General features: G+C 37.0%; 1 protein-coding gene across 5 annotated transcripts in view; it reads right to left on the reverse strand.

The window, feature by feature from the left end:
* The window catches only part of CAMK4 (calcium/calmodulin dependent protein kinase IV), a 214,252-nt gene that overhangs the window by 84,608 nt on the left and 112,840 nt on the right, over nt 1–16,804 (reverse strand). For all 5 annotated transcript variants that reach the window (XR_012012479.1, XR_012012475.1, XM_072787984.1 and 2 more), the window contains one exon: nt 12,819–12,897. Coding sequence is in view for 3 of the 5 variants with exons in the window: in XM_072787984.1 (XP_072644085.1) it covers nt 12,819–12,897 (79 nt within the window). In the remaining 2 variants the exon portion in view is untranslated. The remainder of the gene's footprint in view (nt 1–12,818; nt 12,898–16,804) is intronic.

Below are 16,804 nucleotides of genomic sequence, written 5' to 3' on the forward strand. Positions count from 1 at the left end.
CGGTTTGGCGCCTGCCTTTGGCCCAGGGCGCGATCCTGGAGTCCCAGGATCGAATCCCACATCGGGCTCCAGGCATGGAGCCTGCTTCTCCCTCCTCCTGTATCTCTGCCTCTCTCTCTCTCTCTCTATGTCTATCACAAATAAGTAAATAAATCTTAAAGAAAGAAAGAAAGAAAGAAAGAAAGAAAGAAAGAAAGAAAGAAAGAAGAAAAAAAGAAAGAAAGAAAGAAGAAAGAAAGAAAGAAAGAAAGAAAGAAAGAAAGAAAGAAAGAAAGAAAGAAAGAAAGAAAAATAGTATAAATTTCTAGAGAAGTATCCTAGCCATCTTAAAAAAAATGTGAAAATATAAAACATACGAGTGAGGAATATACCGACCATTGGAACACAATTATCATTAGCATTTTGGTTCATTTTCTTTCAACTTTTTAAACGCTGTTTCTTTACATACTTCAAATACAGAGAGATAGCTTTGTTTCTTACAACTTTCATGAAAAATACCATAAGATATTAAGGATACCTAACATTCACAAGCAAAGTGTAAAACAGTTTCCTAATGCCCTAGTATCATCAATGACTATTTTTATCATTAGATTCTTAGGATTTCTTACAATTTGCTACAATATAAATCATTGTGTAATGAACAGCCATGGCTGTGCTTTATTTTAAAATGCAACTTGTGGGATGCCTGAGGGGCTCCATGGTTGAGCATCTGCCTTCGGCTCAGGGCGTGGGATCGTGGGATTGAGTCCCACATTGTGCTCCCCACAGGGAGCCTGCTTCTCTCTCTGCCTGTGTCTCTGTCTCTCTCTGTCTCATGAATTAAAAAATAAAATATTTTATAAATAAATAAATAAATAAATAAATAAATACAATTTTTTGAAAATGCAACTTGAATTCTGGTTCTGCCATTTAGAGTCCTTGATAAAATCATTTATCCTGTCTGAGGATTATTTAGATTTCTTCAGAGCTAAAATAGAGATAATAATTGCTATTTACAGTATCACTGTTTAAGGAGTAAATGAAAATAGTTGTGAAGTCTCCTGCTCACAGATGTTCAGTGCCTTTCCTGAAAGGACTTTTTAAAAGTAAGGTAAGTATTTCCTAGTGTTCTATTTTCAATTTTCTATGTTTTCCCATAAAAGTCACTCTAATTGAAACAAACTAAATTTAGAAATATTGGGATTTATGAGAGTGCCAGTCCTAGTAAGGAAAAAAGTGTCTAAGAAGCTTGAAATATGGTTTTGTTCCTCTTTCCTTCTAAAAGTGAAAGATAACTTCATCAAAATCCTAAACTATATCCAATATAATCTTCTTATTTGAAGGTAATCAAAGGGGGGAACTGATATCTGTTTGCATTTACATTTAAATGCCTTCCTGCACCTTTTTTTGAAGACTGGGATAAGAGCCGCACTACTTTGGTTAAGCTCCACAGAGCTTTTAATACCAAAATCTTATGTTTATTACCCAGTTGACCACCGAGGTCACACCTGAGTTACTACAGACCTGGGTATCAGCTATCTCCTAATTCGAATTTCTCTTAGAACTTAACAAATTGCATCATGCCCTTGTAGTGCTGAGGTAGGGAAACTGAAGGAAGGAATAAAAACCTGCTTTTTGTGCCTTTCCTGCCTCTGTTCTTGCTAGGACCTGCACCTCTCCTTTGCACATGCCTTAATGCACATAGTGTACATCTTCCTGGTATGAGATGAGGAGTTTTGATTTCTCTAGAATAGACAATATCTGAGGAAGGCCAGGTGTGGATGACTGGATGCAGCTATCATGTGGTTGTTCCAGATCACCAGGGCTGGGCATCTTGACATCAAGGCCTCCTGGCTCCAAGGAGTAACATCTGGGTCCTCATCTTTGCTCTAGGTGGTTCCTGGATGCCTGAGAGGACATGTACGCCATCATGATCCTCAATTTTAAAACCCCAGACCCCAAACAAAGACAGGGATCTTATGACTTTGTGGTCTGTCAAATAACAAAAACAAAAAATACTCTTATAAACATGATTTTAAATCTCAACAATCACATTTTGGGGTTGAATCCCATAAGAGAAAAGCTTTCAACAGGAGAAACCTGGACACTCTTAGAAGCTTTAGCTCCTTAACTGTTCTTTCTAAGATAATTATGACTTTCAAATAAGCTAATTAATATTGTTCAAGGATGCTGAAATTTTTCTCTAAGAAAAGTAATGTTACTGACAAAAAAAAAGATTTTAAATTACCTCAAAAGCAATATAAACATGTTCTGGGGCTGGAATTAAAAGGAGAGAGATAGTAGAAATCTTAATGATTTAAGGTTTGAAAAAAATTCCATTGTTGATGTTGCTGCAGGGCAGTACTCTTCCTCTGAAGGTGTGACCTTGCTGAAGAAGCGTCTTAACACGAGTGGACCCAGAGCTTCGCTTTTCTGGAGACCAGAGGCTTCTAGAAATCCTCAGATGAAGTATGTCAGCTCAGTTCTTCTCAACATCTTTCTCTTTGGGGTGATGTGCACATCCTCCTGGTGCTCCCATTAGTTTCTCCTTAAGTCTCTTCTGGGTTAAATGGCTCAGAGTTTAAAGGCCTCATGCCTAAGTGACTGGGTAGACACGCACATCATTCCATGCCAATGCCCTAGCGTGTCCCCTCTCTGATACTGTCCAGGACTGGCAGGGTTCAGAGAAGACAGCAGAACGGGTTTGTGATCTATGCCCTGAGCTGGTCTCTGATTTTGTGCTGCCTGGCTGGTTTAGTCCTGTCCCTGAATGTCGGCCACTATGTGACTCCCTGATGTGTCCCCAACTGTCTATCGCTGCTGGCGGCCTCATCTGGTCAGGTGTTCAGTGTAGTCAGCGGCTGGTGATGGCTGTGGTGCATGGGTACTTCAATCTCACTGGAGACACCATGGGTAACTTTAAGCAAGTATGGAAAGAACAGGGCAAGGGACAAACAGCTCTGAGACAGATAAACTTACATTAAATATTTACCCTAGAGAAGTTCTTTTAAACTGAAAAAGATTTTTTAAATGAGGTAACACTAAGATGTCTTTAACTGGAAAGTTTAAGTATCATTTCCCCAGATATCCAGGGGTACCAGTCTCAGGAAGAATTTAATTATCATAGAAAATAGAGGATACTTTGCACTGCTGGGGATTGACCCCAAAGCTACAGATGCAATGAAACGCTGGGACACTTGCACCCCGATGTTTCTAGCAGCAATGTCCACAATAGCCAAACTGTGGAAGGAGCCTCGGTGTCCATCGAAAGATGAATGGATAAAGAAGATGTGGTTTATGTAGACAATGGAATATTCCTCAGCCATTAGAAACGACAAATACCCACCATTTGCTTCGACGTGGATGGACCTGGAGGGTATGATGCTGAGTGAAGTAAGTCAATCGGAGAAGGACAAACATTATATGGTCTCATTCATTTGGGGAATATAACAGTGAAAGGGAATAAAGGGGAAGGGAGAATAAATGGGTAGGAAATATCAGAAAGGGAGACAGAACATGGAAGACTCCTAACGAAACGAACTAGGGGTGGTGGAAAGGGAGGTGGGCGGGGGGTGGGGGTGACTGGGTGATGGGCACTGAGGGGGGGATGGGATGAGCACTGGGTGTTATGCTAAATGTTGGCAAATTGAACTCCAATAAAAAATTTTTTTAATTAAAAAAAAAGAAAATAGAGGATACTTTAAATTTTTTGGCAGATAAACGTTGTAGGTAAATTTTGACACTTGTCCACATTTCCCCTTCATAAGAATGTCAAAATTTAAAAGCTCATAATGGTAATCTTACATCTGCTTTATCAGGGAAAAAAAATCATTCACAGCTTGTAGTACTTTATTACACATGCCCCATCTTGACATTGATCACAACACCCAAATGTGTCCTCATGTTATTATGGAAAAATAGTTCTAGACTATTCTGATCCCCAAATTAAAAAAAAAAAATCCTCCCAATGACAGCTTGGTATGTTGTGTGTGTGGGGGGGACTAGATATAACAACCCATTTGATATATTTTCCAGATTTCTGGGGTAGAGATAAATATGAGAAGCTTTAAGTGAATTTATCTTGTGATACTGACACCTGCAGCAGAGAAGATATTGGAATTCCATACACGCATCCATGCCTGGGGTCCCTCCATCCCATCTGCCAGTAAGGCAAAGTGCAAAGAGATTCACACCAAGCAACACAATATAGTTTGTGTCTTACACGCTCCCTAGTTATTCCTCTTTCATTTGTTAGTGAATATTGTGTGCTGAGACTCATTAAATTAAGCTTTTAACAGCATTTGTAAAGAAATAGGTTGCTTGTGTTTGCTGCACATAGGGAATATTATTTACCTTTGTTTCACAGTGTGACTTAGAAATGCACTCAGTTTCTCTTTTTCTGTGTCAACAGAGGCTTTTTCATCTCTTATCAGCTTAGCAAGGAGCAATATCTAGTTTCAGTCTTAGATCTGGGCCATGATCATTCCTATCTTTTTTTGTCTGTTTTTTTTTCCCCCCTTTGGTCTTTTTTTTTTATCAGGACTTAACTGGTATAAACAGAAAGGACCCAGATTTAGGACTCAAAGCCCTGGGTTCAAATTCTGTATGCCATTATGTACTTTGGACACGTCTGTTTTCTAAAACTCCCATAAGTAAGATACTCCCATGGGGCATGTTGCGTTAACATGTGAAGGGGCCACATAGGGTTTAATAATTACATGTGGGCACCATTCTTATCAGCATTAAGCTCCTTTACTGTTAAAACTACTGAAGGGGCATAAGATGACTTGAGAATATTTAACTTTAAAAAGAAAGCAGTTGAAAGCTAATTCAATACTGAAAATTATTCAAATCTCTTCTAATTAATATCTGCTCATAGTCACTCCTTTCCTATCCTTTAGCAGACCCATGGTTTTGGAGTTCCACAACTTGATCCTTTTTCTTAGCCTTCCTTCTCCCCTCTTCTTCTTACCTTATCTGGATGTATGTAGCTTTGACCATCATTCAACATTGTACCATAAATACAAAAAAAATCAAAATTTATTGCAATGTCCTTCTGTTAACACTGATATTATAGCCTGTTCCCTTCTTAGTAAGCTATGAATCCCAACTCTGCTCTAAGGCTGGTAAACTGTTCTTTCAACTCTCTCGTCTCCCTGGATGTGGCCCACTGGGCACTACTCCCCAGCTCTGGTCTTCCAACCTTGGCTCCTTTCAACTGCTGGTCTCCTAGCACTTCTCCTTCGGTTTCTAGGCCTTTTCCATTCAGCTCTATGAGAAGTTTCTAGTCTCCACCTATAAGATTTCCTGTTTGTGGCTAATCACGCATCTCCTTTTTCTACTACTCCACAGCCTCCATTTAAAGGGTGGAGATCACTTTAGATCAAGCTGCCCACTCCTTATAAAAGCACTAGAGGTTTCACTGTGATCATCTGAGTGGATGGCGTCACTGCAAAGTGTGTTTCCTTTAGGCAACAGCACCCAGGCATGCGCCTATACTCTCAATCTCTCTTTCTCCCCACCTCCCACCACCCTTCAAAGCAGGTTGTCTGAATTATGGTTTATTTTTTAAAAGGCAACAAAATACTTAGGAAAGATCAATATAATGAGAGGATGGATAAGCAGGCTGAATTGTGACAAATTCCAGCAGCCTTGCTATCAAAAATGAGAACAAATCACACTGCAACAACTAATTCTCTGCAAGAAGGTTCAGACTTCCAAGTGGCTCTCTGAATGGTAAAGCATACAAATCAGGGCAAGGTTTTAACATTCCAGCCCACTACCTTTTTCTCGTGTAGACATATACTTGTCACAGACTGAATAGAAATATACCTGTTCTTATTCCAGGAAACCTGCCTTAATAGTTCCCCTAAAAATCAATAGGTTTCAACTGACAATGCTTGAAGAAGTTTCACTTCAGTTGATACAGCTTGTTATCTGCAAGCTACTTTACTTAATGTGTTCTGAGACCTCAACTGGGCCGAAAAAGTCTATTTGAGATACTGATTTATATTCTCCTGTCCATCACTGACCAAAGGCAACCTTGACTTCACTTTTAAAGCACACCCATGAATGGTTACAAGTGGCCATGGCAACATTTAATAAATGCAAATCTTTAATTAAGATGAACCCAGACATCTCTCTTATGTAAATCATTGAAAATGGAAAATAAATGGCCCATGGTCAGTGTTCTATGTTCCCCAAGGCTAGGTAGAAAGAGACAAGAGCAGGTAATCCTCAGTTTACCCAGTGGGGTAAATAGTATTATCTTTATTTTAGAATGGAAGAATCTGGAAATTTCCTCTAATGGCCATATCCTGAAGTTTCATCTACCAAGAATTTAGGAGGAGGCCTGTGTATATTTAATCTAGAACGTTTCAAATTCTCCTGCAACATCATAGTTATATATTCAAATAGTTAACTCATAAGAATATAAGGAAAAATGAGTAGACATTAAAAAATAAACCACAGAATTATTAGCAAATCACAAGGTGTGTTTCTTCAACTAACTCAAAAAAAGATAAAAGGCCTCTTTCACCCTTTAGCACTTAATGGAAATTTTATAAAACTTAAAGGCATTTTCTAGTAAAATAAATTATTCAACAAAAACCTTTATAGAAATTGATAGGTAACTTTACACTCTAATAACTAAAATATGACAAAATTTAGACCAGGGACAGCTTCTACACTGTGGACCTAGCCACACTGCTCCCATGCTAAGAACCAGAATACAGCAATGAGGTTGAAAACATTCTAAATCTAGCAATCATGAGTATCCAAGATTTGTTTGTATAGGAGGTCCTAAGATCAGAGATCTTTATTTAGCACCGTATTAAATTTGATTGATAATAGCAGTAATTTTAAAAGCACTCTAAAAACAATATAATTAATCTTATTCATACAAAATTGCAGAATATGTTGGGTACTGCTTACTCAGTTTTAAATGAAGCTAATGAGAACATCAGAATTGCACAGAATGAACTGGTACTATCATAATATAAAATGTCTGTGTAGACCCTTTATTTTTTTTTTGTAGACCCTTTATAATTAATAAGAATGTTCCCACTTATAGCAAGCTTCCTAGGTATTGAAAAATATTTTACATAAATGATCTCACTTTAATCTTCATTAGAACACCATGAGCTAGATGTTCTTAAAGCCATTTTACAGATGAAGAAACTAAGATTGAGAGTTTGTTTGTTGTAAAGCCACACAAGTAGTAAATGGCAGGAGTGATCCTGAACTCAATGTGTCTGGCTCCAGACCCCATAATCTCACCCCACAACTGCACAGCCCTTCTTAAGGAGACTCAGAAAACCTATACATGCTGAAATGGCATGCTGAGATTGGCTCTCAGACTCACAAATTCTGAATTTATACACTGAGATTAATTCTTAGACTTGGTACTGGGTATTTCATGAAAGGGCATAGATTTTCCAGTAAGCTGAATGAAGTCTCTTCCAAGAGCTGAGCCATACAGCTAGAAATTGCATCTCACTTTTAGAATTCAAATACTTGTCTCCAAAATTTCAAGGACACTATAATGATTGGTGAGCATAATTTTCTTAAATTTCAGTTTTTCTTGAATATGAGCCATACTGATAGGGATGAAGGGTGATTATTTAGATATACCCTGAGGTATGTACTTCTAAGGAAGAAAGGTAAAGCACGTAACTCACTCCTAAAATAGTAACGGCATTATCACCATGCCACTCTTTAAAAGTTGTAATTCCATTTCACTCAGCAAAATTCAGTCCAAACTGAAGGTTCCATCTGCTTAATCTGTTCAAATTCTGACACCTTCTTGAATCTATTTTTCTCATTTTGTCGCAGTTTTAGGTTCAGCATATTCAAAAGTCGTGTGATACCAGTAATAAGGTTCCGTCTCCTACATCACAGGTTGTCCTAATACCTGTGCCTGTCACAATCCTTTAATGCTCCAATGTTATTAATCTGAGGAAGTAGCTTAGTAAATCCTTTTTCTCTACTTCAATTTCTTCCAAATATCACATAAAATGGAGATGGTAAAGAACTCATGAATGAAGTGGAAAAAAGTTAGCCTTGTTTCTTCCTTCACCCTTGATTCATGTTTTACAAAGTTCATAGTACAAGTTCTACTGATACCTGCAAGTCACTTAGTTCTTAAATGCAAGGCGATAAAGAACTTCCGGGCAACCAAAAGGCACTGCTTCTGAATTTGTAGCTGTTTCAAAATTAAAGTTATAAAACAGGCCACCTTTTTCCCAAGAGGAGAGTAAGGATGCCACTCCAAGTGATTTGATAACTACTTCAGTACAAGGACCATGAATAATAGTGGAAAAAAAATTAAATCCATGATTACAAAAGACTCTTAATTCATTTTCCTTCTTGTTTATTACTCCTGCTGTCCTCAAAGCTTTATCCTTGTTAATGAGATGAATGGATATTGCTTCTAGAAACGTCCAGGTTTTTCATTAGGGCAAAAAGTTGGTTCAACTATAATGTTCTTTTTTCTAGCACTTCAATACACCTATAGTAGAGTCACTGATGTTTATCAGAACATTTAGAACCTGCAAGATTTTGAAATGCCTTTTTTTTTAAAGATTTTATTTATTTATTCATGAGAGACACAGAGAGAGAGAGAGGCAGAGACACAGGCAGAAGGGAAAAGCAGGTTCCATGCAGGAAGCCCGATGTGGGACTCGATCTCAGGACCCCGGGATCACGCCCTGAGCCAAAGGCAGACACCCAACCGCTGAGCCACCCAAGCATCCTTTGAAATGCTTTTTGAATGGCTAGAAGAAATGCTAAGTTATGATAAATAGGATGTCAATGCTGAAGTATGTTTTAACCCAAACTTTTGGTTATGAGAATTTTTATATATACTGAAATTTTGATATGCCAGCATGGATACTAGTATATTGTACTATATTCAATAATTGTTGATTTTTGTCATATTTTCTTTCTCTCCCCATATATATGTGTACATACATATACTCACACACATTTTTTTGTTGCTTAACTAATTGAAGGCAAATTGCAAGCATGTTATTACCTTGGTTGATACAAATTTTAATGTATACTAATTCTATAAAATATAGTTATCTATATATGAAGTATATGGTATTATATCCACCTATAAAATATATGGTAATTAAAAACATTTTTGTGGAGCCTGGGTGGCTGAATGGGTTGGGCGTCTGCCTTCAGCCCAGGTGGTGATTCTAGGGTCCTGGGATCAAGCCCCACATTGGGCTTCTTGTTCAGCAGGGAGCCGCTTCTCCCTCTCCAACAACCTGCCTGCAACTCCCCCTGCTTGTGCTGTCAACTAAAGAAAATCTCAAGAATGTATTTTTATTATAATTACATATTAATTTCCCATAAAGATTTTTTTAGTCAAAATATTCAATTGTCTAAACATGATGGTTTATGTTTATTATCAGTATTAACTCTGTCCTGTATCTGACCATCAAAGAGATATGGATTTCTCCATAGGGCTGGTGCATTAATCTGTCTAAATTCGAGTCATTGTCTATCATCCAGACATGTCAGTGCCTAAGGGATTCTCAGTGATGAACTGAAAGTCTTTTATTGCCAACGTAATCTGAATCCTTCCTCAAGTATTAAGTTATGAGAATATTACAGACTAACATTGACACAAAATAAAATTTGAGTAAACTGTCTTGAAAAGTATTTAAACAGATCCTGGGAGGATTATTATTATCAAATAATTGACTGTTAAAGAGATGGGAAATCTTTGCTGGACTTAAAAATGTTCATATGTGAATTTAATCACCTGTAAACTCATGGAATCTTCTTTGGTTTATTAATTTTCTTGAGTGTGATATAAGTTACACTCATCTTCACATTAAAATACTAAATGGCATGTTTTGAAATTCACCTTAGAAGTCTTCTCTTATAAAAAAAAAAAAAAAAGAAGAAGAAGAAGAAGACGTTTTCTCTTATAGGTAGTATTATAGGTAGAATTGTGTCCCCCGCCAAAAGCTATGCTGAAGATCTAACCACTAATACTTCTAAAATGACCTGCTTTGGAAATCAAGTTGTTGTAGATGTAAGTAGTTCATTTAAGATGAGATCATAATGGCGTAGGGTTGGCCCCCACCCAATAGGAATGGTGTCATTCTAAGAGGAAAATTTGGACACAGTGCGCAGAGGGAAGATGAGATGGAGACACATAGGGAGACGGTAGCCATGTGACAATGGAGGCAGAGGTCAAAGTGACACGTCTGCAAGCAAGCTTCTGTCACCAGGAGCCAAGAGAGAGGCATGGGACAAGGTCTCCCTGAGCACGCCCAGAAATAATCGCCCTGCCAAAAAAAAATAACCTTGACTTCAGACTTCTGGCCTCAGAACCGTAAGGGAATAAGTTTCCATTGTTTTAAGCCTCCCTGTTTCTGGTAGTTTATTATACCAGATCCAGGAAATTCTCATCAATAGCTGATAATAGATGACAGAAAGATAGACAGGTAGATAAATAGACAGACAATCTTTTAGATCTTTTAGGTTTAGGTCTAGTCATAAAATGAGGACTTGAGGAATTATCCAGTGAAGTAGTATGGTGGTTCCAAAGTTATCAGTTGAACCACACAAAGTTGCCATTTTTGTATGTAAAAAAATGATTTCATAGAGGCAATTTTATGCAGTTCAATCTAATTAATAGATTACATAAATAATTCAATTTCTGAAGCCCTCTTTTCCCTGAAAGAGCAGATCTTTAACCATTCACTAGGAAAATACTTTGTTTTCCCTGCATTGCTTTTCTTCTGTAAAAAGATTCTTAAGTTTCATGCATCTCACTTAGATAGGAAGTTTCGTCTTCACAACCGATATGAAATTAAACATTGGAGGCAACTGCTCTTCGAGGTTTTGCCTCCTATTTCTCTCATTCACACATCTCTGTGCATGGTTTATTCTAGGAGACAATGCTGGAGATTCCATCCGATTTACGTTCAAAGCTTGGGTTTCTCCAGAGGATTTTCTCTCATCCATTTGGCACAGCAGTAACTGTGTTTGACAACATCTGCCTTACAGCACCATCTGACACTTGGTTGCCATCCACAGTTTCTTCCCGCCTGGCTTCCAAGGAGGATGTTTCCCCAACAGAGGTGGAGAAGAGAAGACAGCAAGGGCAAACCAGAGCTTTACTTTCCTAATGAATGAGTCACCAACCCACCAAATGTCTTCACCCGTCTCTTATTCCAATTCAACCAAAGATTTCTGACATAAACCAATTATTTTTCTAAACCAGTCATTTGTTCTTTGGGATTCTGAGCATTCACAGGTCATTTCTGAATGTTTCCTCTCCTAGACATTCATATAGCTAGCCCCTTTCAAGGTTGCCTCAACTATTTTATGAAAATAAAATAACCACTCACAAATTTTACTGACAATTTTTTTAACCGGCAAGAAAGGATACAATCAAGTCCAAAAACATCTCTTGTGTGACTACAGCTAAAGCATGCCAATTTATTTTCATAAAAAATAGATATTTAATAGGAAGTCCCATTTCATCAAATTTATCTTTTATGAAAGATAAGTATCTTTTGCAGTTACCCTCATAACAAATCAATGTTATGACTATAAGAAATTGATTCAAGACAAAATTCCAAACCTTATCAATCAAAAGATTCTTCTATATTCTGGTGCAACTTAAACCATTGGCTATACCAAATAGGAAATTCAAAATAGAGGTTTATAGTAGAAACTGACATTTAAATTATTATCCTTCAATTAAACTGTCTTTGTTAGTTTGCTCTGGCTTTAAATTCTAAGGTTGTTTCAAGATGTCATTCTACTTCTACTCAACTGAAAAATCCTATGCCATTATGCTCTTCTTCATTATATGAGATTCTAAAATTTCCCTGTGCCAGACAATACATAAACAGCTGGTGATATTAAACCACCTTTAGAAAAAAAAATCTCTTGGACTAAAAGAGGAATTATTTGATTTCAAAATTTATGATAGCTCTCTCCTCAGCATACTTTACAGCTGGGTTTTCAGAAGGATATATATTTCACAGAATTTGAGAAAGAATGTGCTATAAAGAATATGTTGTGTTTTTGTGGTCTTATAAAGGGAAACTCTTTAAAGGCAGAGAGTACCAGGGGACTGCAGTGACAAATACTCTGTGGGACACAGAGCCTACCAGGAATACTAGTGTTAGATGCTGCCATTTGTATAGTGAACCTTCACCTGCTGCATTTCTTACTCATTGGAGATAAGCCTAAGTAACTTTCCCCCCTCAGCTCACCTAGGAGCATATGCCAAAAGAAGCAATATGAAAACACCATCCTTCTTTATTCAAATAGACTTCTCAAATGTACAGGCTCAGTCCTAGAAATGACAGCATTTGTCTAGTTGCACTTTACCAAAGCAAATCCAACATCTGAAAATGAAGTCAGAAGCTGATGACTCCTTTCACAAATGCATCTATTTGTGTTTCACTTAGGTATTTTTAAACAGCAAGCATTTCTAGTATATTAAACTGTTATTGGAGATTTTATGTGTGTGTGTGTGTGTGTGTGTGTATATGTTTTCATATATATATGAAAACATAACTGGTGTACAAAGCGTAAGAGGTCCACCTGCCAGCTCTAAATGTTTCTCCTCACCACAGTTCTCCCCACAACCACTCCCAGCCTGAGATCCACTCACTTTCAAAGGATCACGTAGCTTCCATCAGAAAACAAGCCATTTGGCTGCACTCTCATTATCAAGATTCAAGGGAGTTAGCTGCACACAGCAGTTCTCTGGCCTCTCTGCCCCGTAAATCAGGGCTTCCGCCTTCTCCAGGTCACAGATCCCTTAGAGATACTGTTATATAATGAAATAGACTTACTGTTTTCTTTAACACTTTGAGAGCATAAGGCTTCTGGGTCCCCTTCTGTTTGCATCTGTACACAATGGAGGTAGCACCCCTTGAGGGGGGAAAAAAGACAAAAAGAAAATGTTATGCTCTGGACGTGAAATCAAGGGGAAAGCTTGAACATAAGTATCTTTTGCAGTTACTCTCATAACTGACAAGTGTTTATAAGTTGTACTACAGTACCAGCCCAAATGTTGTATTTTTTTTTCTCACAACTGAGTACAGTTCACTCAGAAAAACTCTAGGTTTTCCAGTCTGTTCCTTTCCTCCCGGCCCATACCTATACAAGTAACATGCCCAGGGCTGCTCCATTCAGTAGGCTCTGGAATAATCTGGTTCCTCAGGTGAATGTAGCTTTTGGAGGACATCAACCAAATCTCAGAGTCCCTGAGCTTCTCTAAAGGTACGTGTCTGGGGTAAAATTAACCGTACGGCGTCAGGGAGAGGGTTTAAGTTCAGCACCAGGCTGGAAGGGTCAGGACAGCGGGCACTACTTGCTGAAGGAACAGGGAACCCTGTGAACTTACACCAATTCGTTCAATGCCCAGCATTCTTCCAGTGCCAACATTAACCCCACAAAGGTGCTGGCTCTTTCATGTTGGTGAAAGACGCTTGCTACCATTTATTTACACATGTCCTAACAAAAACAATTGTGTGAGATATCCAGGAGAAAATACGATAGAAATGGTTATAAGACATACAGAGGAAAAGTAAATCTATATTTATTAAAAACTCAAAGAAGTATAGAATGTTTTTTACCTGTAAAGGGGAATGGCAAGAAGGGCTCAGTAACTGTCTTAATACGTGTGTGAGGTTACTAAAAGGAGGACATTAAAAAGCAGTGTGGTCCTGATGTTCCCTCTCCACACATGAGAGCAGGACAATTAAACAGAGACAAAAGAAGTGCATACACCAAGTAGGCTTAAGTTCAACCTCAGAAAGAGAACTTTAGATAAATCTTAAAATAAGATCAGTTGAAGTAAACCTGTCACACTTTAAAAATCAGGCTAAAGGACCTCTTGTGACATATTCAATCCTGTGTTTCTGAAATTCTAAGTAAGCACAAAAGAATTATGAAAACTAAACATATTCCTAGCTGCCCATTCACAATCCATTTTTAACAGAGTAAGAAGTCAGGAACTGATGGTCTACGTGCTAATACAAAGGAACAATTTCAATGCATCTTTAAAAACTTTAGTAAGATATAACATATATACAAAGAAATAAAGGGTTTTAGAAACGGAATAAACGGATAGAACTACAAAATTCAATTTTATTTTAAATTATCTAAAAGATAACTATCTAAAGCAAAATTATTGATGATGCATTATGTTTATATTATATGTAAGAGTAAAATATATGACAATAGCACAAAGAATGAGGGGAGAAATCGGGAAGATACTGTTGGGTTCTTATACTTTATGTTAAGTATTATGAGATTATTTAACAGTAGATTTTGATTAAAGATGTATACTGTATAACCTAGGGCAATGTATAAAATAATTCGAACAATCAATAATAAAAAATCAATAATGAAGCTAAAATGAAATAATTAAAAAAGTGAAATGTGAGAGGAAGAAACAAAATAAAAGATTAAAAATAAAACAGCTAAAATATGGTGGATTTTAATCCAATCATATTAGTAATTATATTAAACTTTATAAATACATTAATTAAAAATAAAGATCATCAGACTGGATTGGAAAACTGAGATCAAACTATATGCTGTGGACAATAAGACCATTTAAATATAAAGGTATAAATAGGTTAAAAATAAAATTATAGAAAAGAGATACTATGCAAATACTAACCAAAAGAAAGCAGAAATAGTTATACCAACATCAAGTCAACCAGACTTCAGAATAAGTATAAAGATGGACACTACTTAACTATGAAGGGGTCAATTTCCCGTAATGACATAACAAATGTATATGCACCTGTTACAGCACTTCAAAATGCACAAAGCAAAAATTGATAGAACTGAAAGGAGAAAAAGACAAACCCACAAATACAACTGGAGACTTTAACACACCTTCTCAGCAATTGTTAGAAAAAGTAGACAAATTTCACCGATAGAAGTCATGAATATTATTAAACTAAGCTAACCTAACTGAAATGAAGAGAAAATTACAGAAAAAGCAGAATACACATTTTCTTCAAAGTCAGAAGATTCACATCTTCAGTTTCCAGACTTAGTATAAAACTATAGTAATCAAGAAAGTGCTGTTGGAGAAAGAACATGAAAAAGAATGAAAAAAAGAAGAGAAATAGTCATAAACATATAGGACTTGTCGGTAAAAAGGCAATTCAGTGGAGAAAGGACAGTCTTTCTAACTACACAAATAGTGTTGGAACAACTGGATACCCACATGGAAAAAACAATCAAGCAAGCAAGCAAAACAAAGTAAAAACCTTCTTCCAAATTCACACTGTACCAAAAAATTCTCAAAATGGATCACAGATATAAATATAAAACCTAAGATTCTAAAACATGACCAAAATAACATGGAAGAAAATTTTGTGACCTTTGTTAAGGCAATGAATTCTTACATACAAAACCAAAAGCACATGAATCAAAGAATAAATAAATAAATTGGACTTAAATTTAAGAATGTCTGCTCTTTGAAAGCCATGACAGGGAGAAAATGTTTACAAATCACATATATGATAAAGGACTTGTATCTAAAATTACAAAGAAGCTTAAAACCCAATAAAAAATAACAGATTTTAAAAATGAACCAGGGATGCCTGGGTGGCTCAGTGGTTGAGCATCTGCCTTTGACTCAGGGCATGATCCTGGAGTTCTGGGATCAAGTCCCACGCCAGGCTCCCCACAGGAAGCCTGCTTCTCCCTCTGCCTGTATCTCTGCCTCTCTGTCTGTGTCTCTCATGAATAAATAAATAAAATCTTAAAAAAAAAAAAAGAACCAAAGATTTTTAACATCTACTTCACCAAAGAAAATAATATATCGATGTCAAAAAGTACAGAGAAAGATGCTCAGTGTCATTAGTCATTAGAGAAATGAAATTAAAACCACCATGAGATACAACTACATACTTAGTGGAATGCCTTAAAGAAAAGAGACGAAGAGAGAGTGAGAGAGAGAGAGAGAGAACGCACAAACCATGGGCAGGCAAGGATGCAGAGCAACTAAAACATATACTTTTGGAAGGAATGCAAAATGGTACAGCCACTTTGGAAAACAGCCTGGCAGTTTCTTATAAAATTAACAATACCATATAATCCATCCATCTTACTCTTAGGTATTTGCGCAAGTTAGATGAAAGCTATGTTCACTCACAAACTTGAAAACAAATCTTGGTAGCAGTTTCTTAGTAATCATCAAACACTGCAAACAACTCCAATGTTGTTCCTCAAATGAGAAACAGATTAACTATCTGTGGACCCATCCATAGAGGTGAATACTACTCAGAGAGAAAAAGGAAAGAGCTAGAGTGCACACACCACCTTGGATGGTTCTCTAGTATTCTCAGGGAAAGAAGCCAGATTCAAAAGTCTACATACTCATTCCATTTATAGAATATTCTTGCAGAGACAAGACTATAGGGACAGAAAATAGATCAGTGCTCAGAGATCAGGAGGGACCAGCTACAAGTGAGTATGGGAGAATTTTTTAGCATTTTGCTTGTGGTGCTGCTTATATAACTACATACATTTGTTAAAGTAGGTAGAAATGTATAATAAAATAGGTGAAATTTACTGTATGCAATTACACCTTGATAAAAATAGAGTGAAAAACCTTTTCAAGAAAACCATATTGTTCAAAGGTAAGATTTTTTAAAAATTACCAAAATGTAGCCTATGACACTCAACTTAGTCTATTTTTATTTAATGGTAACCGATGACATTTTAAAAAAAGAAAGGAGGGCAGCCCCAGTGGCGCAGCGGTTTAGCGCTGCCTGCGGCCCAGGGTGTGATCCTGGAGACAGGGATTGAG

Source organism: Canis lupus, chromosome 2 (genome assembly GCF_048164855.1).
Source record: "Canis lupus baileyi chromosome 2, mCanLup2.hap1, whole genome shotgun sequence".
Taxonomy (NCBI): domain Eukaryota; kingdom Metazoa; phylum Chordata; class Mammalia; order Carnivora; family Canidae; genus Canis; species Canis lupus.